Raw genomic sequence first — 27,624 nt, 5'->3', positions numbered from 1 at the left:
AAAAAAATTGTCTGTTCAACAAAGTATGGCCCTAACTGAATACAGCGTACATTTTATTTTTGAACTGGAAAAATCAAACCAGTCTGAGAACCAGATCTGAGCACACACGTTTTGTTTTCTTTGGCCCCCACACAGAGCCAGGTAAGTCTCCATATGTGCTTCACATTTGCAATATACCCCCATACTTCACTAAAAACCTTACACCTTAAACTAATGAATTCAAAAAAATCTTATATACACACGCTTCTCATCTGTGAAATTTGAAAACTTTTTTTTTTTTTTTTTTTTTTTGGCCTGTCCCGTTTGGCTCTTTTTGCCATCAGAATTGTTGTCTAAAGGCGAAGAAAGATGCCCAACGGATTTACTTTACCAAATTGACCATCCCAGCCTTGCCGTAATGGTCCATTTGATTCACCTTTTATTGTTTATTTTATTTTCACTTGCTGAATAGAAGGGGAGAAAGAAAGAGGGAAAGAGAAACAGCTGAGAAGAGGGACGGGGGAGAAGGGCAAAAAACAAAAACCAACAGAATGAGCAGAGAGAAAAAAATGCATAGGCCTATATCAATCACCTGGATCACCTGCTGAGAAAGAAAAAAGAAAACAAGCAGAAGAGAACAAGAGTAATAGAATAAACAACATCACAATGATATATGGGAATATGACAGTAAATACTAAATATTAAACATTATTGTGCAGCACATAAGATCAACAGAACACAGTGTGCTTTGAGGTAGGAGCCAAAAAGGGTGTAGTTTGTGGGTGTGATCACCCGTGTGTACACCTGTGAGCATGGACGCGCTTGTTTTTTTCAAAAGGTTCCTTCCAGTGGCGTGTCCAGCAGGGTGGCCTGGGGGGGGCACAGGCCACCCCCCTCCCAACCAGACTGGCCACCCCAGGTGCCACCCCAAAGGCAAAACAATAAAATTCAATCAAATATCCGATTATGTTTTCACGGTGAAGCTCAGATATCCGAGTGTAAGTGAATGCAGCATCGGCTTCTGCGCTATGTGCATCACGTTAGCAAAGGTAGGAGAGCCAAGCACGAAAGACAGCACTGCAGGAAACAATTTTTCGGTGAAAGAAAATGAGGAGAGAATAAATGTCCCGGTAAGTAATATTAAGTTTGTTGAGTTTAGTAAACTTCGGTGAAATTAGAATACCAAAGAAAAAATAACACTTAAAGAATTATTGCTGCCATCAAATATTTCAGACAGTATGCTACTGAGGGCAGCTAACATAAGAGTTATGAGTTATAAGATATAATCTAAGTCGTAACATTGCTGTATGGAGCTGCAGATTTGGTTGCAGGTTAACATAGCTGGACTGGCCATCGGGCATATGCCCGGTGACTTATTTATTTATTTTTTTGTAATGGCATGAGGTGGTGGATTGGCCAGATGCAGGTCGATGTGTAAAAATAACTCAGTTGTTTGGTGGGGCTTCCACAGAGGCCAGCAGGTGGATGAGGGAAGGGGAGGCAGGAGCAGAGACCCGAGGCAGCCGCCAGTCCGAGTGTCAGGTGAACTGAACTTCATGTAAGAAGTTATGACCTGCAGTCTATCTGGGTCAAATATAAACCAAGTTTAGGTGCAGTTTATTTTCGTTGTGCTGACTTTTTACCCTCAGTTGCAATAACTCGTACTGCGTTCTAGCCAGCTTGACAGAGTTTTTATACAGCTGGGTGGGTGCTATGATGTTACTGATCCATCCATTCGCTTCCGCTTATCCTTTTCAGGGTCGCGGGGGGCGCTGGAGCCTATCCCAGCTGTCATAGGGCGAAAGGCGGGGTACACCCTGGACAGGTCGCCAGTCTGTCACAGAGCCAACACATAGGGACAGACAACCATTCACACTCACATTCACACCTAGTGACAATTTGGATTATTCAATTAACCTATCCCCACAAGTTGCATGTCTTTGGACGGTGGGAGGAAGCCGGAGTACCCGAGAGAACCCACGCAAACACGGGGAGAACATGCAAACTCCACACAGAAAGACCCCGGCCTGATGGTGGAATTGAACTCAGGACCTTCTTGCTGCGCGGCAACAGTGCTAACCACTGTGCCACCGTGCTGATGTTACAGATAGTGAACTTTATTTTATTCATAAGGTTAGTTAGTAGAGTTGCCAACGGCTCCTTAAAAATGGAATGGTCCCTCATTCAGAGAAAATATTACACGTTTCATATTGAGCTGAGAAGAGACGCAGTTTGTCCCGAACTTTCGCTATAATGAAAAAAAGACACAAAGCTGGAGTTATTCTATCGTTACGCTGCACAGCTGCCTCTTCTTCTCTCATTCTCTCCCCTGCCTCTCCTGTTGCTACTTCAATCATGAAACTGATCAATGATCAGCTGATCGGCTTTTCTCTCTTGTTTATTTATCGCCCACTTTGCACCAGAAACAGGAAACCAGCAGATGTTGCGCTAAACAACAGCAGCACGTTTAAGCTTGATCAGCTGTTGTTAGAATGTATTTAATATTAATTTCTACTATCAGCTGATGTTTGCTGGAGCCACAGCTGTAAAGCTGCTGGTCATGATGTCGGTTTGGATATGTGGTGAGAGGGAAACATGAAGATGAAACCAGGAGATGTCCTTACTGAATCATCAGAGCTGTGATGGAGAAACAGGTTTACCTTTTAGGTGACATGAACGAGTTGAAGGGAAGTTATGAGCTGTTTCTGAGAGACTAATAACACCAGGAGCCTTTTTTATGTAGCTGACAGCTGGTAACTGTGCAGGGGCGGGTCTAGGAAAGTTTTACCAGGGGGCCAGGTAGGGCATTAACAGGGAGAGGGGGGCACAAAGAAATACTTTTCTTTCTTACTCTCATTTAAAATATCTAGCTTTTATTAAATAATTATCTAAATCTTACAACCAAAGTTTTTATCTGATGTAAAATGTATAGAAATCATACATATACCAACAAGACAGTGTACATCACTGTCACAACAGGGTTTGTTTTCATTCAGTCTTTATGGCTTTAATACCTGGTGGGCCGGTCTGTAGTCAAAATGCCCGATTTTCTGTCCCAGTCCAGCCCTGCAGGTTAATACTGGCAGTGTCACCATGCCAGCTGACTGTATTTCATCATCAGCCAGTGTTGTTCTTGATCAATATTACCAAAGTTTACCATAAGGCAGCATAGCAAGTATTTACTTGCTTTCAGGTTTTATTCAAATGTTAGTCTTTTCAGTTGTTTCCCCACTTTTTTCCTGTTTCAAAATCACCAGTTTGTGAGAAGATTATCTTCTTTTTTTAATAGGCACAAAGTTTTGCATTGGCATTGGCTAAATTTCAATTGTTTGTTACAAATGTTCGTATTTTAATATTCAAAAATGTTTTTGCCCAAAACATATGTGCACTATATGTCAGTAAAAATACTATGCAAATATTGCTCTCCTTGAATGCTGAGTAAACACTGACAAAGCACTGATTGTATCTCTTGTACTTTATCAACGCAGTATCTAAAAACTTTGCACCATAGTGGTTAAAATCTCATTCTAATAAGAGTTAAAAGCGCATTCAGTTATTAGGTTTACAGGGTTATTGGATTATGGTTAACGGTTGGTAGAAATTTTTTTTAAACATTATCTGCCAATTACATCTGCCACCCTTCTCCAAATCTGTGCCCCTACCTGGCCCCCCCAACAAAAATTTTCTAGACACGCCACTGGTTCCTTCATGTAATGATCTGCTAGAGGGTGTGGGGGGGTCACAGCCCCCGTCCTCCAGGGCATGAAGCAGGTATGGAGGAGATCAAAACTCCAGACATCCAGAGGCCCCCAGAACACAGGAGACCAAGGAAGACCAACAGAGGGGCAGCCGCGCCACTGTCCTAGAAAGAACTGAGGAGAGTCCCAGATGAGGGCTCACTCAGCAGCCGCGGAGCAGAAGCCAGGGGGAGTTGCAGTGACGCGCCCGTGAGCTCCGCCGGCAGCCAGCCGTGCCTGAGTGACCGAGCCCCAGGCCGAGAGGCCGGGGGCACCCCACCTCCGAAGTGGCCCGAGCGAGCCCCAGGCTCCAGGCCCCGATAAGCGGCCGCCAAGGAGTTTGAAAATTTGAAAACATTTAAAAGCACAGTAACACCTGAAACCAGATGCAGTACTTTTTTCTCAGTCCACTAGGGTGCAGACCAGAGGCGGAGCCAGACATTTGAAACACCCGGGGCTTAGCCCAAAGAGTAGTATGCATGTGGGATTTTTTTTTTTTTTTTTTGGGGGGGGGGGGGGGGGGGGGTGTAGAAATGACTGAAAGATTAATAGGCTCTGTTCAAAAAAGAATGACTTCATATAGGGAAAAATATATATCACATGTGCAGGACACCTTAAACTAGTTTTTTAATTAAGCAGCAAGGCAGAACAAGGTCAGGGCTGTATCAAGACACGAGGACTAAACCCCAATTCAACCAGACCCAGAACTGATCCAGAATTAAAACAGGACTACAACAGTTCAAAATCAGGACTACTGAAGACTTAACCAAGACAGAACCAGAATCAGAACTAGATGATAGCACTAAAAATCATCATAGACCTGCACTACACTTATTTTTTTAATTCTACCAAAGTCCACTATTTAGATTGAGAAAAGTTTATATAATTATTTAGCCTTGTTGTGCAAACAAGCCTGCAGAACTTAATAAATACAGAATTTGAAAAATAACAAACCTAAAAAGAAACACTAGGTACGAGATACATGAGGACCTATGATACGGTGATACTTTTGGTAAACAACCATTTGACTAACATGTGTGTCTCACCTGCTCTTGTTCATCTGTTCTGTCCTCGTTCTCCTCTCTCCCTCTTTGTGCTGACAATCATCAAATATACAGTTGAAACCAGATATTTACTCTTCAGATAAAAACACTTTTTTAATTGTAACATCAAATCAGACTAAATGTTTATTTTTTTAGATTGATAAATATAAAAACATATTTGTTAACTTTAAGAGTAAAGAGAGAAACTATCTGTATTTCTTAATTGCAAATGGCACCAAATTGTATTCAAACTTGAGCCACATTTATGGAGCTCCACAGTTCTTTTCCTGGTGTTTTGGTTGATATCTCTTGATTTTCCCATGTCAAAGAAACAGGCTCTGTGTTTTGCCTTATATGCATCCACAGGTGTGCCACCAATTTACTCACATGGACTCTACTAACCTATCAGAAGCTTCTTCAGCTCAGAATGGAATCGTCTGGAGTTTTCTTATTAATTAACAATAAATTTAGTGTACATGTACTCCTAAATTTGATGAAAGTGATAAAAATAGCTCTGTCTCTCTTTATTCTGAAATTTAACTAATTCAAAATATATTTCAATATTTATCTAAAACAAAAATTTACTCTAAATTGATGTTGTACAGTAAAAATGTTTTATGTTTTCTCCCTAAAGTGTATGTAAATATCTGGTTACAAATGTGAATATCCTGCTGTGTACTGAAATCCCTCTTATTTTGCATACAAATATACTGAACAACATACAAAGCATAATATATAAAATAACATTTACCTGAGTTTTTTCTTTGAAAGAACCCTCTAATGTCCATTCTTATATTTCAGTGCATTACTGAAACCGATTTAGTCGGGGAGGGTAAGAACTGAAAATATGAAATAAACACACGTAAGCTAAGACTCTCTAAAAAAAATAGCATTTGTTCAGCTTTTCATTTTGCCATTTGTTGATTCACTTGAAGAGCAAGTAACGTAATATTGGTCAAGTGATCAGTTTCATATCAATCTTTCGTGATGCACCGTCATATTTACATTATTTGTACGGTACGAATGATTTGCTTTGGTACCTGGTCAAACTTAAGCTCTCCTTAGTATGGCTGGCTCCGTCTCTCCAACAGCGCACTCACGGGCAGCAGCTGCCCCGCCCCCTCGCTCAGTCGCTTAGTGCCTGAGCTTGGATCATACCAATATCAGGGGGGGATTCACGCACAGTCGTAAATTCCCACAGTGTGCACTATGTGCTTCGAATATTGTGTGTACTTTTTGTTTTATACAGTTGTCAGCCAGGCATCTAACTATGAAAAAATTACACTCCAAAATACCCCGGGCTTCTGACAAAACAACCCGGGCTTAAGCCCCGTAAGCCACCCCCCCGCTCCGCCCCTGGTGCAGACATGCGCTGTCAGCTGTGTCCATAAAATCCGCCACTGTCCTCTCAAAAATTACACGGCAACTTGTGACAGAAGTCAAGAAAAACAATACAGGTGCTATGCTGGATTGCTGCCTTGCCCCTGATTTTTTCTGTGCAACTTGGTACAATGCACGATTTAAAAAAACAAAAACAAATAAAAAACAACACTTTTCGTTGCAAGCGCCATATAAAAAAGGTCAAAAATGATTTTGTAATCGAAACGGGACTCATTTCATGAAACATTACGATGTTTTATAGATTTGCCACATAAAATCGTTACTATTTTTTTAGGTGCTTACAAGCGCGTCAAAAAATGTCTGTCTTTAATTATTAAAGGCTTTTATTTCTTAAGTAAGCGGAAGTACCTCTTGCGCTTGCGCACTAGGCTGCCGAGAAACTGGGAAGTGCTTCCAATCTTTTAAAGTGGCACGTCCTGCGTAAGGATCACAAAATTCAGCCAAAATGATCGGTAAAGTAATCGGTCAGAAATATGTGGCCATTGCCAAGTCATGGTAAGAAGTTTTTACGTCGCGCCTGTGAGAAAAAGCGGAAAGAAATCGGACCTGTGCTTAAAAGAACCTCGATGTGTCCTTAGCTAGCATTAGCCGTTAGCACAACTGAGGTCATAGTCGTAGGGACATACTGACTTTATACTGTCTGTTGAAGATGTTATGATTTTTATGTATTAAAGCGAGTGTGAGCTATCTTTTCGTTATTAACTCTGCCTGTTCACAGAGGAGATTGGGAATCGCTTTTTTAAATACATCGAGCTAACAAATTAAACCATGTGATCTCGGGCGAAGGTTTTTAATGTTCTTAATAAATCTGCCGCAAAGGCTGCATTAAACTTTATCCCAACTGGATTAAGGTACAGGATCCCCTCTCCTAAACAGATAAAAGTAAAATGCTCTGGCATATTTTACCAAACAGAAGCAGGTGCAACAGATTTATTTTGGGGGGGGTTAGTTACTTACATCATTTTCCAGCATGTTTATAGCTTCAGCAGATAAAAAGGCATCAACCCTTTTGTCTTCTTCTAATAACCGAAACCACTAAAATGAATATTTGGTTTTACCCAATAAAAATGTATTTCTCTCTTCAGTTTCATCAATCGATGCTGAAATTAATAGAAACACAACGGACAAATTTTCACTGTCTTCTCTCCACAGGCTCCCAACTATGGCAGTATGGGGAACAACTGGAGGTGTAGCCCTAGTGTACGTCACAGACTGGCGTTTGGTTTTGGATTATGTCCCCTATATCAACGGCAAATTCAAGAACGATGACTAACATGTGTCAGGTTAGTCCAAAGAATGGCAGCGTGAAACAGTCATTCGGGAGATTATCATGCACCGTTGAATAATAAATAATCATTTAACAAACAGGAACCACATCCTAAGTTGGACTGACAGTGCTTAACAGAATAACAGGTGGCGTAAAGGTAGATCTAGGCTTGAGACTTCAGTGAGGACCAGGCATCCCCCGAGTCAGTGATGATAGTTCCAAAGACTTTACAAATTGTAGTGAATATATAATTGGTTTGTTAGCGATGACCAGTGGCCCATAAACCAACGGGGAGTCCTTTATGTGAAGTTGACATAGCTGCATGAAAATGAGAACAAACAGCTTATCATGAAGCATATAAAGTGATAGAACATAAGGGGTGTGGGTGTGTGGGGGGGGTTGACCCACTCCTGAAATTCAGAGAAGTTCTGTCTAATTCTGCAACGTAATATGCAGCTTGTTGCAAAAATAACTGATCAGGCTACTCAGTACCAGTTTTACTTTTATGTTGACTTTAAACTTGTTTGAACAGGCAAGAATCACATTTCTCATGTGTGGCATTGTGTAACACTAAATGTTTTCAGCTATCTCTAACAGCACACGTGCGTGATGCTCAAAACAAACACATTCAGAAATATTTTGTTTTTTAATAATTATTCTTAACATCTTTTGGGATAATTCAAACTGCTCAAGTCTAGCTTTGGTTTTCAGTAAATTTTCTTGACATTGTGGATGTCCAGTCTACAGAGGGATGTATGTGACTTTAAAGAAAACAAGTCACAGTACCACAGTCACGGGTTTGTTGGGGCCAAAAGTCGAGTCTTTCAGCATACTTAGGTCTTCAAGCGAACAATTTTGAGTCAAGTGAAACACAGACTCATTTCTTCCAATGCATACAGACCAATCATGAGTACTCACTCCCCAAAATCAAATTGTGAGCCAAGAAAAACCTACAATATTACATGTTTGTTGGGCATAAATATATATGTTTTTCCTGTTTACTGACCCAGCACACAGGCTGTCTATATAATGGTAACAGTCATGCCTCAATTCAGAGGTAAAAGCATCACTGGGTGGAGTATTAGCCCCCCGTTTCCCAAATAGATTCTTTATTAAGTATTGCCTGAACCGCATGACTCAACCGAACAGGATGGGACACTACATTAATATCAAAAACAAACAAGCAGACATACTGTGATTTCCGAAACAAATGTCCGGAGTCGGAGCTGAGATTGAAAAGTCTTCAACTGATGGGAAGGAAACAATGAAGCGCTTTGTCATGATGAGCTCTGTAAGTGCTTGTCGTAATAATGTGAAGATTGAAAATGTGATTACTAAATGTGAGATGTCATCTGACACAAAGCTGCCAGGCGATCTTTTGGTTTCATTTATTTCTCAGTTACAAAGCAGACATTCAGAAAGGCAATGAACAAATTCAGGAGCTCATTATGCTCAGTCACTGGAAAACCCTAGTCATAAAAAGACTTTCTGGTCTGATCAAATTAAAGGGCTTTAGCATGAATTGTGCCCTGGAAAAACAGGGGCACATTTCATCAGCTTGCTAAAAGAAAGTATTGACAATTGTGGCGACATACTCATTGATATATTTTATTTTTCTTTCCAGTTTGTTTTTGTATGTGATTTTTGTTTTTGTCATATTGTATCTTGTTGTCCTTAAAGGTTTGGTTGCTTTAACATAGTAATCTGCAGATGTTTGGGATAAATAAATTAATAACTTAAATGAAACTGGACAGTTCAGAGAGGACACAAGACCAGAATTAAGGAAAGTGGCCTGTTTGAGACTGTATTAGGCAGCTTCTAATGAAAAGACTGTGACCACTGGAAATTTAAAACTCATAGGCATTAACTTTGAATTGGTTCATTCAGTTGATGTTGATTCAATTTTGAATGATGGTTTCAAACGAGAAAAAAATTACAGTTAATAAACAAAAATGCTTTAATATTCCATTAAGTTTTTCTTTTCCGCTTGCCCTCAGCATCCAGCTTTGATAATTTCTTGAACACATTATAACACATGTACCTTCCTCCTCCTCAGGTCAGCGCTGTTTTTTCTTTTTACACAAGGACCTACAGAGAGACCACACACTGCTGCAGCCAGGACCTTCCACTGCATGGCAGGCCACCAGAGACCATCATTCTCACCCTCCAGCTCATTCAGCATTGAACTGTTGACTACCAACGTCCAATGAAATGATCCTTGGGTTTGGCTTTTCAGCGTTCTTCTGCCAGTAAAAATATGAACAGACGAAGAGGAAAACAGTAACGATTTAAACGTGCATTTGGTTTCTTTCCCTGTTCAGATTAAGGACGTGTATTTATTGTAATCATCTGTGGTCTGTGGGTCAAATTTGATTCTTGATTTTTGTGAGAAGTAAAGTATCTGTGATTTCTCCTATATTATGGCTGTTTATGGATTTATTTAATTTGCTTGTGTTCCTGCTGAAGGTAAATGTGCATGAAGCAAATTTAAAAACAGCCTCTCTTACTCATCCTCATAACTGGTCACAATGAAAAGTACTGACAGTTTCACTCTTTTGTTAAAAAGCTATAAAATATCAAGGCACTTAATATTTTTATTAACAGCTGGGTAATTTTTAGAAAGCTTTTTTTTTTAAAACTTTTTCCATCTCCTTTTACAAAACGTGGTGTAGTAGAAAATACTGGTCCTACACATTAATACATTTTCAATTCTATACAAAGTGAATAGAAAATGTATTAATGTGTAGGTAACAGTTTAACAATTAAACAAAATAAATAAAGTCCGTTAAACTTGGATTTTAATCTAGCTGGCCTACCTGTTACAGCATCAAACTAGTGCAATTGCATTATTGTATTGTGTCATTAGACTTTAAATACAGACCGTTTATCCAGAAATATCCAGTTCACAATAACTAAAAACAAATATCATTTTACAATTAAGTAACATATTTTCCCATAAATGCAGTTTTGAGTACAATTATGAACACGATGAAAACGTTACAGTGTCAAAACTCTGTCATAGTTACTTTCCGCCTATGACACAGCCCACGTGAGACCTGCGCGAGCTTTACTTTCGGACTACTTTACAGCGTGTGACGCATAAGTTACTAATACGGCGGAGTGATCTGTACTCGAGATCTGCAAGATCTCGAGCTGAGACGGACAGCTAGCAGACAAAATTCATGCCTGTGGTAATATTAATAAGGTAGTGAAGTTTTTGTCGTTTATTAGCAAAAATTAGGGGCAGAAATATTGAGACAGCCGGGACCATGGAAAGAAAAAGGTAGGACTTTGTCATGTTTAACCGAGTGAGTTATTGTAATAACGAGGAAATGCACGCACGCCTGCATACATCCGTGGGGCACTTTAGAAACGCTCATCAGTAAATGAATCGATCTGGGGAGGTTTAATTAATTTATTTGCAGCATTACTTTTGTAGCTAAAAGTTGGCTTTAAAGCGGGTGGAGTTCGTTTGGTTTAAAATACTGCAGCTTCAAGCAACAATTGACACGCTATTTGCTACGACTTTGACGTCCCGGTGCTGCTAGCTTGATTAGCTAGCTAAGTTTCATTGTTTACACACGCTTGACTTGCAGTGCGCAGGCCCGTCACAGCTACAGCAGCACGAGCGCTCCAAACTTCACGTGGGGCTCACCATGAGTACGCTTCAGACACGCTTCAGTTAGAGACGGTCAAACAAAAACAACCACGTGGATATTATCAGCTACTGCTGGTCAGACCGCTTTTAACCACAGGGTGGGCTACAGAGGTGCCTGAATGACGTCTCTCGACTTGTTGTCAGCACACCTGTTGGGGTCCCGTGCTCGACAAGTTATTTTATAATATTTCTTTGAAAATATCTTTTTATGTCATTGTGTATTTGGAGTTATAGGCTATATGAGTCTTACGTTATTGTGCCTACTCAGTGTTTACTTAATTTAAATTGCAACACATCTGTTTTGTTAGATGTGTTGCAATTTCTGATTCCCTTTTGATTCCCTTTTGGCCAGGCCTCTTGAGAAGGTTGTACAAAACCCTTAAGTACTTTCTGGATCAAAATGGCTCGATGTCATTCATGAGAGATTTCATGAGGAATTTAGAACAGTTTAAATATCAGTAGTCAATTTTTGACAGATGGTCACTAATATCTGACAAATCGTTTCACTTTCTTTTAGTGTAAAGGAGTGTAAATGCACATTTAACAAATCATTCATTTGTACTCCGGTCATGATTACGCAGTTGTCTTCAGAAAAATAAGTGCAAGTTTAACAGTGCCAATGTAGTAAGTCAAATGAAGCTAAATGCACAGCTGCGTTTATGCCCACCTTCACAATTTTCATGCTAACAAAAAAACAAAACACATCTACTGGGGTGGCCCCAGATACCATTTCGAAGCGTGGCTCTGTCAAAAAGTTTATTCAAAAAAGTAACTGAGAGTGTCTGTGGAGTACTAAACTCTTGGACATCCCAGTTAAAAATAGTGGAATGAACCCAATGACCCGCCTGAGTTAAATGCAATTTTTTGTTCTAACTTTGTTTCTACACAGTGTTCAAATGTGATTATAAAACAGCTGTGTTGATGCAGAAGAACTGTGTATTCAGACTTTTTTTCCTTTGATCAGGAATCAGTTAGTAATGGGCAAGCGCCTGTTTTTATTCTTGTATATAATGAAGTCTTTATTGTATTATGGATACAGTAGAATTCATTGAGTGTTTTTTATCTGACTTATTAATATTATTTCCTATTTAATTGAGCTGCTTTTGTGGATTTATTTTTTTATTTTTTTACACCGACTTTAATTTTGACATGTTTTATTTATCTAACTATTTTACTTTATTTAAGCTGTTTTGTTATATGTTGGGTTTAATGTTTGGGCTGCTCTCACACAGGACTTTCTGAGCTTGTGGGATAAATATTCAAGTACTTGTTGTTTTATCTTAAAGAATTGTACCTGCTATAAGCAGAACTGATGTATCTGAAATACTGTTGATCCCTGGTGGATGCTTGTTTTGATGGTTTTTCTGTTTTTCTTTCTAGTCTACCTGTTAAGCGTATTCTCAACAAGCCGCAGATATTCCGCGGCAGCCCTCACACTGATGTGAATGCTGGCCACTCCCGGGGCGAACAGTCACTCCTGATCAAGGGGCAGCGCAGCAGGCACAACCATCTCTATGACATCAGCCATCAAATAAGGGTAAGACAGTTTGCTCTCTGGTGTTTATGAGGCTTAAAAATGTATACCTGTAAGTTTAAGTTGTGCTTCTTCATATTTAGTTTAACTGCATACATCTGTCCAAAAAACAGAACAACAACTAAACCCTTTGATTCTATTTGCATATGCCATATAAAAATGTCATTTTTTGGAAGAAAAAGTTTTCTTAAATGCAAAAATATATAAATAATCTCAAGTACAGTCAAATAAAATAAGATGCGTATGCAGCACATCAGTTTCATGCTGTTGGAATCATGTTAAACTGCATTGTCCCTTTTTAAATAAATAAATAAGAAAAAAATATATTAAGCTAAACTAAATAAAAATTTACTATTACTCTGTCTTCCTTGAAGGCTTTCTGACGTTAATAGGAGGCTGTAAGGCATCAGCAAGTTGTATAGTTTAACCAGTTTGGTATCAGTTCAGCTGCATATTTTAATAAAACTTCTGGAGGCTTACTGCAGATTTTTTGCTGTATATAATAACGGTGGAGGATGGAGCAGCTACAAACTTCGCTTTTCTTCACATCAAGTCTGTTGATCAGGTTCTTTGATGAAGGACTCCCGCTAGCTTTTTCCCACTAAAGGTTTAATGGTGATTACAGGAACAGCGCTCCTCTTTTGAACGCTGGAAACATGTTTTCTTTCAGTCAACCTGAGCTCACCGTCTCCGTAACAGCTTGGCTTCTTCGCTCTCCACGTTGTTTAAACAGACTCCGACTCCTCGTTAAAGTGTGCCAGCATCATCATCACTGCTGCTGTTGTTTTATCAGTGCTTACGTTTAAAAACTGGGGTCGGTGTCTAATGTTGTCAAACTTTTTATTCATACGCTGCTGCTGAGTACGTTTCTATTGCAGGACTGTTTAGTCGCAAATGTGGGTGAAACGCTCATGTTTCCATAGTGACATAGTCATGCATTAAAAGAAGTATCGAAGTAACAAATTTGTGTTGAGAATTTTTTATAATCAAAGCTAGAATTTTTATTCTTTGTGGCTAAAATAAGAGTAATTTCAGTCCTGAATTATTAGCTCCAAGTCTGATTTTTGCCACTTCATTTGAGTGTTTGTCATAAACATCATAACCAAAAGCACAGCTCATCAGGCTGTACACTGATCACACTGTCTGCCTGAGGCCTTTTAGCAAACTGTGGTTAAAATTTCATGACCGTCACAGGAACCTCTCTGTCATGAAGCCATCACAGATGAATTGCAGTAAAAACAGACTTGAGTCTGACGTGCTCACTTGTTCGCTTTAACCTACGTAAGGAAGTTTTTCTCTCGTGAATTCCTAACCTGAAATATCCAATTTGCACATGATTTTTGGATGGTAGATTATTACCTCTTGACATTTGAAACCTGTCGTTATTTCATAGTTGCTATAGAGTGCATTGTGTCCTTCACCAGTAAACCTCCCCCAGAGATGAGGTTTTATGATTGACCGTTGACTGTACAAGTGGTAAATGTTGTAAAATTAACATCATTACAGCCTTTTATGTCTGCTGTTAAGCTGAAGGATAGGTGTTTTCCTTGTAGCTATTTACTGCATTTTTGTTTTCATGCCACATTGTGTCATAGTAGTCATTCCATTGCCTTGTAATGTTTTTATAGCCTCTTCACAATTAAATACGGGATGCAGCAGCCACTGCTATACAAGACTGACAGCAGTAAAAATAAAGCAGTAGGATAACTGTTGGCTTTAAAAGTGGCTCTTTTTAAGTGTCATTAAAAAACAAATCTGTTCATATAGTAGAAAACTAACTTACAGTTCTCTCTTAAAGGCTAAGCCTGATTTAAACACAACGCTGCCAGTTCGACAGACAGCTTCCATCTTCAAACAGCCAGTGACCAAAGTAACAAATCACCCCAACAACAAGGTGAAGACGGACCCCCAGAAGGCTGTGGAACAACCAAAACAAGTAAGTCAGAAGCAGAAAAGGTGTGTCAAGTGTTTGTTTGTTTTCTAATGGTAATTTAATTTTTTGTGTGTGTGTGTGAGTGAGTGAGTGAGTGAGTGACTGACTGACTGACTGACTGACTGACTGACTGAGATGTTCAGTTTTGGAAACACTGTGCCTAAAATACACAAAAGGTATCTTCCTTTTTGCTTCACTCTTTAGCTGTTCTGGGAGAGGAAGTTGAGCGGATTAAATGCATTCGATATAGCAGAAGAGCTGGTCAAAACGATGGATCTCCCCAAAGGCTTGCAGGGTGAGGTTAACCTTTAAAACTTATCCGTCACATATAATTCAAACAGAAATAATTCTACCAGGTTGACCCATACCACCTGATTTTCTCTTCTTAGGGGTGGGGCCTGCATGTTCAGACAAAACGCTGCTCTCTGCGATTGCCAGCGCCCTGCACACCAGCCCGGCGCCCATCACGGGACAGCTCACTGCTGCGGTGGAGAAAAATCCAGGAGTCTGGCTCAACACTGCGCAGCCTCTCTGCAAAGCCTTTGTAGTGACTGATGATGATATTAGGTGAGATACTTTCATATTTAACACAAAGGAGCTCTGATTTTCTAACTGTAATACTAAGTGATATTATTCATGCATAGGAAACTGATGAAGGCTTGAGTCTGCTGCTGGTGGCTTCTTCTGTGAAGGGTGTCAAATGTAAATCAAGTGCACTCTAAAAGTGCATTTCAACATGTTCCACCACTACCAAGCAGTGAGGTGGTGTTTCTTTTTTCTTGTTGGGCACATGCTGCTGTTTTCAACAATCAATGGCTTGACTGTCAGTGACTGTTTTCTGTTCTCATGTAGCGTACGCCACCACAGTGACAGGTTCTCACAAAACTCTACATGATGAGCTTCAGTTTTGGAATCATTTGGATTTTTCTTTTAAAGGAAAAACTCCTAATGCTAAGGCTCCGGTTGCCCAGGTAACCCTCTAATGTTGGGGTTGCTGAGGCACTCTGTTTAGGGTAAAATCATGTAATCAATTTATTCTTGGAGCGGTCTAGAAACCAAAACTGACCACCATGTATTGACAAATGCACAGTACTCTTCACACTCATAGGTTGTTGCATCCATCACTCACCTCGAAATTTAGAGAAGTTTATCCTGCAACCCGCCCAGTTTGCGTCACTACAGGGGGTTTCTTTTGTTTGTCATCTTTTTTGACTACTGCTTGTAGTTGTTTGCTGAATGTCCCAGACTTTCTGTGGTCGTTACAAATCACTTCCTGTGTGGAGATGGCTTTAAGGTGTATATTGTCAAAAGGCAAAGGCTTGTGACCAGTTTAAAGTAAGAAATAAAATGAAAAAGGGCCTTAAAGCCTCAGACAACATTATCATTATTATTATTTAATCAGGAAGTGAAACTTCAGATTAAGAATCTCTTGTTTCTGTGAAGAACGCATCATTAACCCGGGGAGCTGAGCTCTTGGAGGGAAAAACTCCATACAAGGGGCCCTTGCTGGGTTCACACACTGGACTCCAATAGTAAAACCATTAAATAGGCTTTAAAATTGCATAGTAATGTCACTGAGGACATCAATATCTTGTCTGAAAAAGCTTTGTCAGAGCTGTCAACGGACAAATGCAACTGGTCTTGGTATTCACATTTAGTATAAGCTGGTAGCCGGTCACTTGACCTGTGAGCGCAGACGTTTTCTATTCCAGTGACACAAGAATACAGCTTTAAATTCAGGCTCAACATATAGTGAATCAGCACTTTGTACCTATTTACTGAAGCTCCAGCTAGTATGCTATAGCTGATGATAAAAAACTTGTGCACTGCCAAAACCAGCGCACTTTATTTTTATTGCAGGAAAGTAGATGTTTGACTCTCGGAGCGTTCTGAACCAAGGACATTTCATACTGAGAAACAAGTGTTACACACTGAAAACTTGGGACAGTTGTATCACAAGTCACCATTATTATTTTGCTATTTGACCTTCAGTTCAGGCACATTATTATATAAATGTTAGAAAAACAAACTAAATTCACTGTGTTCAAAAGTTCAATCTTGAGATTTACTTTGTGTTCTGCTTCTCTTTTATGGCTTTGTAATGAGTCATACTTTGCATTTATACTCTTATACCAAATTGAACTATGGTGTCTTTTTATGGGTCACTGGTGAGAACAGCAAATCAGCCTCAGTCCATTTAGCGAAAAGCAAGATAAAATGCAGATATGTGGTTTTTCTTTTTCTTTTTTTTTGGAAACGTGACCACTAACCATGTGACGTTAACTTATCTATCATTTTGGAAGTGTGACAATCATGGTCACAATGTATGATCAAGTGACTAAGGACCCAGTCACACAGGCCTTGAGACCAGTCTGTGACCACCTGGCAACCACTTGTCACTAGGAGAAAATGTGTGTTACTCAGCCAGCAGGCAGAAAGCTCCCTGTCCTTGGTCTCGAGTGATGTGTGTATGACCTCAGGTGAGAAACAAGAATAGAGAACAGGGCTATTTCTTTGTATATTTAATGGGAACCTGTTATTCTGACTTTTATTCTTGGACTCTGCTAAAATAGATTTGCATAACTTGAGTGCATGAGTCAGCTGTTTTACCTCTTCTTCCCTGAAGGCCACCCTCACTTTATGCCACCTGTCTGCTGATTGGCTGCCCCTCAATCGCATACGGTTTGAAGAGCACGGCTCTGAAGCTGCTGTGTTCAGACATAAATGTGTTTCTGAGATCGTATCAAAGATTTGCCCTGTTATTGAGTGTGCATACATACATACATACAATCCTCCTTCACCAGTGACATTAATTTCCCAAAACATGTTAGCATTTTTAGTTATTGTAATGATGTGCAAAGTTTTCTAGACTGAAGTGCTCATATTAAAATTTAGAGCACACGTTTCCATGTATAAGTCATAAAAACAGACTCAATCTCCACAGAGGAGATGCACATTTCTTCTGTGTTCATGTGTTGGATGTATCATCTACAGTTATCAAGCTTCATGTCTCTGGGAATTGAATGTATTTATTTTTTTATTGCTTATTTTGGGTCTGAAAATGAAATGATTTTCTGGAGTGAGCAAAAATAAATAAATAAAAATCAGCCTCCCTCTAAGGTCACGTGGTGGGCTGAGGTGTAGTGTGCGACTCTTTGGTGGACATCAAATGATTTGCACTTTTCCTTCCCTGAAACTTTTTTCAAGTCGTGAAAGACGTTATGTCATTAATGTAATTATGTGTTCTTGTCTGTGCCCCTCAGGAAGCAGGAGGACCTGGTGCAGAATGTGAGGAGGCGGCTCGAAGAAGCCCTTATGGCTGATATGCTGGCTCATATAAAAGACACCGCTGCAGATGTAGAAGCAGAGGTGAAGGGTGAGCAGGTGGAGAAGGAGGAGTTATAGCCAAGGTACACAGAAAGGCAGTAATCACTACAGTATGGCTGAATTTCTCATGGTTAATTGCATTTAATATGACCTACAGTATATTCCTAAACAAGTAACTCTCCTCTATCTCTCCCACAGACTTGTTTGAGACATTTGCTGGTAAAGTCTTTTCAATGCTCGAATTAACGGCTCCATGAAGGTTTGTATGCAGTTAAACTGAAGCAGACTTTATATGCAGACATTCTGCAGATTTTTTTTCCTAACCTAAACAAAGACTGTGGTCTTTAATTTTTTTGTTTTTTAAACATATGACCTTATAATCCTGTAAGGGTGCTCTGAGTTTTCATTTTTACCTCTACTAAAGTCCGGCAGCTGGTTATGGTGCTCTACACAATGCAGTGTTATGTTTAGTTAACAGCTGTTTAAGCTCAGTGTTGAAAACGCAAACCTTTATGTACACGACTGATCTGTGTGTGTGTTACATTTTAATTGGTTTTAAGAAGTGTTTTTATTTCCTGCTATTGCTTTTTATGTTTTACTGACACTGTAAGTTAGCATGTCATGTTTGAAAGCATAGAAATGCAGCAGTATTTTTACATGCCTCTGGATGGTGATGATTACAGTTTCACGGTTCAAACTTCTTTTTTTTTTGGTCACAATAATTTGAGTTTACATAGCTTTGAACATGAAGCCATGGTATTTGTATTTTCACTATTCTTTGAACAACTACTATTGCATTTCAGTAAAAGGTGCGTTCCCTCGGATCATACAAACACACTGCTGATGTACTGTTTTCTGTCAAATAAAGGCATTTTTCTTATGTGTCCTTTTGTATGTTTGTTTGTATTTAGTGTCTGTTAAAGTGATACCTACAAAAAACGAACTTTAATGTCCCCACAGGACACATTTTATTAAACCGTATCCATCCAGGTCATAGGAGAGCAGTGTAAGCAAAGACACCCACACCACCCATCCCCAGCCACCTCCTCCAGCTCTTCAGAGGGGATAGCAAGCCATCCAGGGGATACAATCCCTCTAGCATATATCCTTCTCCCACCTCACCTAGGAGGCATGCTGGTCAAATGCTAACCACCTCAGCTGGCTCTACTCTGAGTCCTTCCTGTATAACCTTTCAGATAGACCATGAACCAAAAGACAGCCTAACATTCGGAAATAGTTTCTTTAGATCGATGAAGAAAGGGAGGGGGGTAATAAATTAGTATATTCTTTTTGTCTGTGTTGGCAGTGGAGGGATCTCTACACCCATGTAACCCTTCATTCTTAAATAAGATAAATCAGTCAGCATTAGTAATAAATTTCATCTTTGTGCCTCTGACTAAAGGTATACAAGGAAGCATGCCGATGTGGGTTTTTTTAAAACATGTATGCGCTTATATAAAAATAACTTCAATCGAAACCCCTAGAACAACCCTGTGGCGCGTTTATGAGTTTGGTTATTTTTTTAAACAAATATCTTAGAAAGTAACTACTAGTGCATGAGCATCGCTCAGTGATGCTGTTGGACCACCCCAAACACCTCATTGGTAGCCATGATGAACACACCCAACCGTGGTCACATTTTTCTAAACGTATATCAGTGCCTTAATAGTTACGCTACAAAAACCTCCACGGAAGAGGAGAGTGAAATAGTGCTCTGACAGACCCGGCGGGGGTGACAGTAGCCCAGACTGCTGTGCGTTGATGCTCTCCCCTTGCTTCATGTGGCCTTTGAACTCATTGTTGTGTCGCGGGTGACGTCAGTGCCGTGTGCGGGAGACGGAGCGGCGTGCGCCTGGCGAGACAAAGGCGGCGGACCGACCGGGGTCAGGCAGGCAAGAGCAGCAACAGAAAGCCGAGAATCACTGTTTTTTTTTTTTTAACTAAAAGATAACCGCTAACCTTGGACTTCAGTTGAGCTCTCCCTGACGCTGGGAGAAATGAAGAGGCAGTGACACTCCTGTGGAAATCTCCTGGAGGAGGAAAAACAACAGTGCCCTCTTTTCGGTTTTAAACGTTTTTTTCTTCTTCTCCTCAAACGCCCCCCTTTCGGTTTGCTAGTTAGCCGAACCGCTAGCTCCTAGCGCTGCACAGCACAGGTCTCCTCCTTCGGTCTGCTCCACGTCTTTCCCTAAAGAACTGGGCTACGAGTGAAGAGAGGACTTCATCGACAAAACGTAGATAAGGTAAGTTCTCGTGGTTTCCGCACGTATTTAATTTTAAAAAATAACACGGCAGTCTGTGAATGTGAACACAAGTTCGACTGTCAGAACAGAGCTAAAGCAGCTAACCGCGGCGCTCTCAAACAAAGAGGTCGACAACGTGACTGAGTGCCGACTGTGTGGAGCTAGCCTGCTAGCTTTTGATTCTTGGAGCTAACAACAGCTCATTTATCTGTTTATTGTTTTTAAATTTACGTTTAAATTCGGACAGCACACACCGGACCGGGTGGAGTCGGCACCGAAAAGGCTCGGGAATATACTGTGTGTGGTTGTGAGGACGGGCAAAACAGTCAACCTCCTGGATGAGCTCAGTTGTCAGACAAACAGCAACAACAGACAAAGCAAAGGCGCTCAAATCAATACTGTTAATGCGCGTTGTTATTGTTGGGTGATCTGAGGCTCCACGGTGCTCTGTTACACTCGTATTTTGTGTGTTTTAATAGAAGACATGGAAAAACCTTTTATTTTTATTGTTGTTTTCTTTGAATTTCAGTAGAGGGTGAGCGGACTCCCAACAAAACAGGCATCCGTGATCTGATGTGAGATCCACGGAGAGACTATGCCTAGTCCTTTATTTCACCCCGAGATTATGGACCACGACGTGGTGATCAGCAGCCAACACAACGGGGTCGGTCTGTCCAGGGAGACGGATCAGGAGTCCCGGGAGGAGGACCACCAAGAGGCGCTCCGCTTCGCCCTGGACCAGCTGTCACTGATGGCCATGGAGAAGGTGGACTGTGGGGGCGGCGGAAGCAGCGGGCTTGTGGACAGCCTGGATGGGACCCAGGGTCCGGGACCCGAGAATTGCAACGGTGTGAGTGGAGGGGGGTTCGTGGATCTACAAATGCTGGACCATCCCAGCGGGTCTCGGGACTCTCCGACGTCCTGCTCTCCATCCCCTGAGTACTATGGCTCAGGGGGGTACCACATGGCCGGCTCCCATGCCATGCTCCACGGGGAACCAAACTCCGTCCTCTGCAGCAGGAAAAGAAGTGTCAACATGACCGAGTGTGTTCCCGTCCCCAGCTCCGAGCATGTGGCTGAGATAGTGGGCAGACAAGGTAAGGCTGTGCCGTTGAGCAGCTTGTTCTTTGTTTGGGTGACTGCCTGGTGAGCTGGGTCTGTGAACTTCAGCTGTCTGAGCTTGATGTTGTGGTCGGGCTGCACTTCCCTCTCCTGCTCTTCAGTGGCAGCATAATGCGGATACTCCACTGAAATGAAATGCCGCTGTAGTATTTGTGATTTTTGTTTGTTTTGTTTTTTTAAATCAGCAATTAGACAATGCTCTGACAGAGGGTGAGGGAGTGAGCGTGGCTGAGTGGGAAGGGAGGGGGAGGGGAGGGAGAGGGTCAGACAAAGCGGCAGATTGTCGGGAGTCTGGACATGTTCTAGCAGCCTGCACCAAACAAAGGAAATATCGCGAAATGTGTAGATTTTCTTCGTACCGCAGATCACAGGCGGCACTGAACTCACACCTTCACCTCATACATGCGTTTGTTATATTTGCTCCTCAGAGCAGATGTGAGGCTGAAACGGGGCAGCAGCAGACGCACAAACACGGGACTGGGCGGTGTTACGCCCTGCACCCAGCTCAGTCTGCCGCTGCTGCTGCTTGCCGCTACGTTTATACTCGAGATGATTTCTTTAATTATGATTTCTATTCGGATGTGTCCTACACTTTAAATTTAGTCAAGCCGTGGGTTTGTTTTTCCCGTTGCGCTCGCGCTAACGTTACAGCATTGTTCTCTTTGTTTGAAAAAGCCATGCTTTCTGCTTCCCAGAATGACATCACGCTCCGTGCGTCCTATTGGCCGCCGAGAATGAAGCGTCCGCATTTAAAGACACAGAGCGCAGTGTGGATGCTGCTGCTGGGAGGAGGCATGCAGTGCAGCACTGATTTAATGTGGAGAGCTTCATGAAGACCTGCTGGCTTTACTGCCTGTTTCATAAAATGATCAGCACTACCTCAGTTTGAGCTGATGATAAAGGAATGGCTGATTATTTTTCATTTATGCTGTAGTTGTCGGTAAATTAGGTGCACTTTGTGTAGTTTGGTGGCTCTCTGACTGTGGAGCATACACCACTGTTGTGGGGTGTGGATTATGTCAGGAAAATGCTTCTCATTTTTACTGAAGTGTGTTTTTTGGCTTCTGATGCCAGAGTAAGTCTGAATTTATACTAATATAATCATGTTGTAGAAATGCTACTTTCAGCTCCTTCCTTTTTCACAAAGGGTCACCACAGCGGGCAGATATGCATATTTGATGTGGTAGACCTTTACACAGTTTACCCTTCCTGACACAACTTCAAAAGGATTTGTGTCTCCTCCTGGGACCGAACAGAGGAAATTACTTTATTTATCCTTGCGACAGACTGGCAATCTGTCCAGGTTGTACCCTGCCTCTCACCCTGTGGTAGCTGGGACAAGCTCCAGTCCCTCCACGACCCAATAAGGATAAGCGGAAAAGAATGGATAGATGGATATTTTATGGCAAATGTGTAAATTACTACACCAAAGTGCCAGGCGTATGTTACAAAAATATTTTTGATGTCAGGCTTTGAAATTTAGGCTAAAATTTGTGCTCTGCCTAATATAGCCCATTCATATTAGTGAGAGCAACTGAATTTTTGAAACTTTACAAAGTGAAGCATTCATAATTGTCAGCAAAATCAGATCAACTAATAAAACAAACAAAAAAAACCATTGCAGTTGATTGTGTGCTTCTGAATCTTCCAGGTTGTAAGATCAAGGCCCTGCGTGCCAAAACAAACACCTACATAAAGACTCCGGTGCGAGGCGAGGACCCTGTGTTCATCGTGACGGGACGCAGGGAGGATGTGGAGATGGCCAAGCGTGAAATTGTGTCTGCAGCAGAGCACTTCTCTATGATCAGGGCGTCCCGCTGCAAAGCTGGAGGGGGTGGAGGAGGCGGCTCCCTTCCCGGACCACCAAACCTACCTGGACAGACCACTATACAGGTGCAGTAGCCCTGCTGTGGTGCTGGGGTCATGTTTTTGCTTTTTGTCTTGTTTTGCTTGAAAATCAGCTAAAATATCCTTTTATTTTATCCCTGATCCAGGTTAGAGTGCCGTACAGAGTAGTCGGTTTAGTTGTTGGACCAAAAGGGGCAACAATCAAGCGCATCCAGCAGCAGACTCACACCTACATCGTGACACCGAGTCGAGAAAAAGACCCCGTGTTCGAGGTGACTGGGATGCCAGAGAACGTGGACAGAGCGAGAGAGGAGATCGAGACTCACATCACCCTGAGAACTGGAACCTTTGTAGACCTCCAGGGAGACAATGACTTCCACACTAATGGCACTGATGTCAGTCTTGAAGGCCTTGGTTCCCTGAGTGGGGGACTGGGAGCGACTTTGTGGTCCAGGGCAACTAGCCACCATTCTGCCCCCCCTCCTCCTCCAACATCCCCACCTTCTGCTCTTTCCATGTCCGTACACCACTCGTCCGGCAGGAAGATGTCCTCATCGGTTCCCTATCACACGCACAATGGCGGGATGAGCGCAGACAGCTTCAGCACCGCCCGGAAGGCCACTGAGGGAGGCAGTCCCACTAGCCCTTTTAGCACAGGCTCCAGCAGCGCTGGGGGATTCACTTTTGGGGGCGATTCCACCCCAGGACTGCCTTCGTCAGACGAGCTGGGCTTCGAGTTCAGTGCTTCCAACATCTGGGCGCCTTTCGTCAACAGCGGATCGGGCAATAAGACGGGCAGCTCCTCTCAGCAGCAGCCTCTGCGTCGCAATAGCAGCGGCGTCAGCGCCGGCGCCATCACTCCACGATTGTCCCCGACTCTGCCTCAGGACACAGGCGTGGTCCCCCCTCTGGATCACCCACTTGCCCGTCGTGCTCAAAGCGACCCCCTCAGCACTCTCTCCTGGCTGCAGTCTGGCAACGCAGGCGGCGGCTCCTTCTCCGGAGCATCGAGCTCCAGCTCCGGCGGCTCATCGACCGGTTACTCCTCCTGCTCGGCCTCCTCCCTCCCCGGTGGGTCGCCTACCGACTCAGAGGGAGGCGGCAGCGGCGTGGGTCTCACCTCTGGGATTTTGAGCCGACTGAAAGGCAGCTCTGGCTCTGGGGTTGCGGCTCTGGTTGGAGTCAGCCCCGGGGTCAACAGGGACTGCTTCGTGTGTTTCGAGAGCGAGGTGACGGCAGCCCTGGTGCCCTGCGGCCACAACTTGTTCTGCATGGAGTGCGCTGGGCAGATCTGCCAATCAACAGAGCCAGAATGCCCCGTCTGTCACACTCCTACCACACAGTGCATCCGCATCTTCTCGTAATGTCCCGGGCAAAGGGAGGGGTGGTGGGGTAAAATGTGGGATGGGAGGGGAACGGTCCCAAGTGGGGCACCAGCTGCGGCAGAGACAATGGAAGGAGTCACAATAATAACCTTCACACACATGATGGACCATAATAAATGCATTAATAGAGATGACGATACTATAAGGATGCTGATTTATTGCTGGTAACTGTCGATAAATGATGATGATAATAATTAATAGTGACTTATTTTCAGAGTGAAGTTAATTGAAACTGGTCTGTAGACAGTTGGAGCTCAGCCAGTCTCTTGGTGTTGAACTTAACGGAAGGAAACTAGTGTCTTATCTCTCTTCAGGCCTTCTTTTTGACCCAGAGCGGCCCTTGCGGCTGCCTGCTGGTCTGTCTCAACATTTCTTCATTCTGGCTTCTTCTTCAGATCTCTGCCTGCTCTCTCTCTCTCGCTCTCTATCTGTCTCACAGCCTTTCTTTTTGACACTTTTATACTTAACAGATATTTTTCAATGAAGCTGTCGACGAGGCCTGCACTTTTCTACTCCCTAATTTTACTGTTCTCAACAGGGCACCGCCCGTTTCCAACAAATCCCTTTGTCCTTTGCTCTCACTCATGCTGTTGTGGCACGAAGTGGCAAGGTTCCTCTTTTTTTTCTGTAAGTTTGGGACTTTTCTCTCTGTTTTTATTTTAAAGATCGCTGTGTTGTCAGGCACCTAGAAGAACAATAAACCCAAGGGACCTCTTAAGGATCAATTCCAGTTTCTCTTTGCCACAAAAGAATAGCCATCAGTAAGTAAGCCAAATGAATGTTATTAATAGACATCTCTTGAGTGAATTCATGTTGGATGAGTCTGCCCCACATTTCAAATGTGGCTGTCGCATTGATTCACATTAATTTTCCTTTAATAGGTGAGAAACGTACCATACGTGAAGTAATGTGTTTGAGGTCAGGTCTCTGTGTTTGGGCAGCCTGACAATCCCTTTACACCCCTCTGTCTCTGCGATATGCGAGTATGAGTGTGTGTGCGAGAGAACAACGCCCACTCATGCTGTTCGTCGCACTGCCGAGAGTAGGTCTGCTCCCTGTCCCGTTCTTCTTTGCTGCACACTCGGTCTTGAAGGAAAGCGACGCTCTGATCCATCCACACTACTGTAGTTGTCCTCCCACGTCTGTTACGCCCAGAGCCGCCTGTTTCTGGTGTTTTCTACTAGTTTTTGACTCTTGACTGTCAAGTGTGTGGCTAACAGACAATATTTTGAACACTAGGATAAGATGGGGCTTTTCTGATGTCACACAAGAATGTGTTGTCCAGTTAAGGTTAAGGAGAGAGGCCTCCTGCTGCTCCTCCTACACTAAACAATTACAAGGGGCCTCCATTGAACCTTTTCTTCATGCACTGTAAGGCCCGGCCCCTCTAAACTAAAAGCGAAAAAGAAACAGCTCTTACTGTTTTTGTTAGGTCTTCCACCTGTCTCTCACAGCGAAGCTGTACGGCACTCTCTGACGTCACTGTTGTCCCCATACAGCGCTGTACTCCTGGCAAAATGTAGTGCACTATGTGGCTGGTTGATTGGGGTCTGTCATGTGTTTCATAGCATTACTGAGTAACTCCAGTGAGGCGGGTACATCCTGTTTTTAAGTTGGGTTTTTTTTTTCTGTTAGTGTTTTGATTTCATTGAGTTTGCAGTAACTGCCTCCTGTAGTCTTTATACTATGTGTATGATTTTTTTTTTTTTTTCCAACGTCTGTGTGACGTTACACGGTTGCAGGTTTTTTGTTTTGTTTTTCCCTCTCTCTTCTCCCTGACACGTGTGGATTCAGCTCGTAGAACGAGACAAAGCCATGACAGCTGAATTTTAAAGAAAAGAAGAAAAAGAAAAAGACGTACCTAATTTACAAGGGCTTCCTCTGAACGCACAGACACACGATCACATTTTCAGGCTCACACGGTAGGAAGAATCAACTTATCCTTTATGGCAGCTAGTAGCTAGGTCATCCAGGGCTTCCAGACACTCGTCGTGTTCAAATCCCAGCAGCTGCAGAATGTTGTGCTTCTTTTTAGTTATTCTGTTTGTTACTTTTTTCTTTCTTTCTTTCTTTTTTTGGGAGGGGGGGGTCTTTTGTGTGTCGGGGTGTGTGTGTGTGTAATTGCCCTACACAGTCATCACATGCAGATCCTGTTGGTGTGTATGGCGCTGCATCAGGGTGTCTCACAGATCAGGACGAGTTGCAGGGTTTAAATGTCAAGGAATTAAAGGTAACTCTTGAGTAAATATGTGGGCTGATTTTGCTGTGCTTTGGTGCTGTAGCCTGGATGATGATGATGATGATGTTTAACTTATTTTTGTCTGTTTCCTACGCGCGTGACGAGGCTGTCCTGGTTGAGCAGCAGCAGCGCACCAATTGGTGCGCAGATGAGCTCGTGGTGCTTCTAGTGCAACTCCCTGCACAAACGCAGGAGAAATAAGTGGGTAAAGGGAGGCCGTTTTGTTCTCAGATCAACTTCTCCAATGCACTGTAGACCCAATGACCCTGTTCTCATTCTCGCCCTCACCCCTCCCCCTCTAAATGCCCACCCGGCCCCGTGGGGCTGGAGCGTGTTCCTCAGAGCAAACACGGGGCTGCGAGCGCGTCTATATGAGCCATTCTGTGATGACTGATGCGAGTCTGAGGCCCAACTTAAAGCTCTTACTTTCAACTGTCTGAGGTGACGCGTTAAACAATAAAATGTGTTGTGATTTCCAGATGGGTTCAGCGTAGATCCTGCTGTTGCACCAGGATGTTTGTGGCCGTCGAGAGAATGTTAGGGTTGATGTACAGTAGTTTAATTGTTAAAAGGTACTTTTTTTTTTTCTTTCTTTTTTTTTTTCTTAACAAGACGTCTCCCCCTTCCCCCACTTCCTTCCTAAAGGTTTGAAAACAGGGTTTCCTGAGGCATGCTAGCCAGTGACCTCTGACCTTTTTTGTGATTAGAGGTGGGGGGGAATGCAAAGAGAGCCACGCCAGTACGGGGTGCCAGACTCCCCTCGAACCTCTGCTCTCCTCTATTTTTGCTTTAATTCTTTTTGTATGCAGAACCAAAATGTAAAACGTCAGCAAACTAGGTTTCAGGCCTAACCTGTGTGTATGTATATACCCTGGATACAATCATCGGGATCTTGTTTTTCAAAGCAA

General features: G+C 42.4%; 2 protein-coding genes and 1 long non-coding RNA gene across 4 annotated transcripts; all 3 read left to right on the top strand.

Moving 5' to 3' along the window:
* The first annotated feature begins 6,521 nt into the window (after positions 1 to 6,521).
* LOC308412448 lies at positions 6,522 to 7,424 on the top strand. Its single transcript, XR_013974575.1, has 2 exons — positions 6,522 to 6,655; positions 7,313 to 7,424. It is a non-coding gene; the product is annotated as an uncharacterized lncRNA (long non-coding RNA).
* A 2,791-nt stretch (positions 7,425 to 10,215) lies between these two features.
* Positions 10,216 to 18,249, top strand: mbd3a (methyl-CpG binding domain protein 3a). Its single transcript, XM_080906817.1, has 7 exons — positions 10,216 to 10,710; positions 12,466 to 12,622; positions 14,418 to 14,555; positions 14,757 to 14,847; positions 14,942 to 15,119; positions 17,816 to 17,962; positions 18,078 to 18,249. The coding sequence occupies exons 1-6, from the start codon at positions 10,697 to 10,699 to the stop codon at positions 17,955 to 17,957; spliced, it is 720 nt and encodes a 239-aa protein (XP_080762943.1). The 5' UTR covers positions 10,216 to 10,696; the 3' UTR covers positions 17,958 to 17,962; positions 18,078 to 18,249.
* A 1,338-nt stretch (positions 18,250 to 19,587) lies between these two features.
* LOC308383902 (RNA-binding protein MEX3B) lies at positions 19,588 to 27,327 on the top strand. Of its 2 annotated transcripts, none has more exons than XM_080862123.1 (4): positions 19,588 to 20,122; positions 20,655 to 21,219; positions 22,896 to 23,137; positions 23,239 to 27,327. In XM_080862123.1, the coding sequence occupies exons 2-4, from the start codon at positions 20,718 to 20,720 to the stop codon at positions 24,454 to 24,456; spliced, it is 1,962 nt and encodes a 653-aa protein (XP_080718249.1). In that variant the 5' UTR covers positions 19,588 to 20,122; positions 20,655 to 20,717; the 3' UTR covers positions 24,457 to 27,327. The 2 variants fall into 2 exon arrangements, with proteins under 2 accessions (XP_080718249.1, XP_080718248.1); XM_080862122.1 differs by having other exon boundaries at positions 19,589 to 20,122; positions 20,652 to 21,219.
* Positions 27,328 to 27,624: the final 297 nt, after the last annotated feature.

This window comes from Rhamphochromis sp. 'chilingali', assembly GCF_963969265.1.
Source record: "Rhamphochromis sp. 'chilingali' genome assembly, chromosome: 16".
Taxonomy (NCBI): Eukaryota; Metazoa; Chordata; class Actinopteri; order Cichliformes; family Cichlidae; genus Rhamphochromis; species Rhamphochromis sp. 'chilingali'.
The sequence above is the reverse complement of the archived record's forward strand: the minus strand, read 5'-3'. Positions and strand labels throughout refer to the sequence as shown.

Excerpts from the sequence above, each read along its gene's own strand:
- LOC308383902 (XM_080862123.1), top strand. The coding sequence starts at position 20,718 with ATGCCTAGTCCTTTATTTCACCCCGAGATTATGGACCACGACGTGGTG. Across the intron at positions 21,220-22,895 it reads TGAGATAGTGGGCAGACAAG|GTTGTAAGATCAAGGCCCTG; the intron begins GTAAGGCTGTGC and ends TGAATCTTCCAG. Across the intron at positions 23,138-23,238 it reads CTGGACAGACCACTATACAG|GTTAGAGTGCCGTACAGAGT; the intron begins GTGCAGTAGCCC and ends TCCCTGATCCAG.
- mbd3a (XM_080906817.1), top strand. Across the intron at positions 14,848-14,941 it reads TCTCCCCAAAGGCTTGCAGG|GGGTGGGGCCTGCATGTTCA; the intron begins GTGAGGTTAACC and ends TTCTCTTCTTAG. Across the intron at positions 15,120-17,815 it reads GTGACTGATGATGATATTAG|GAAGCAGGAGGACCTGGTGC; the intron begins GTGAGATACTTT and ends TGTGCCCCTCAG.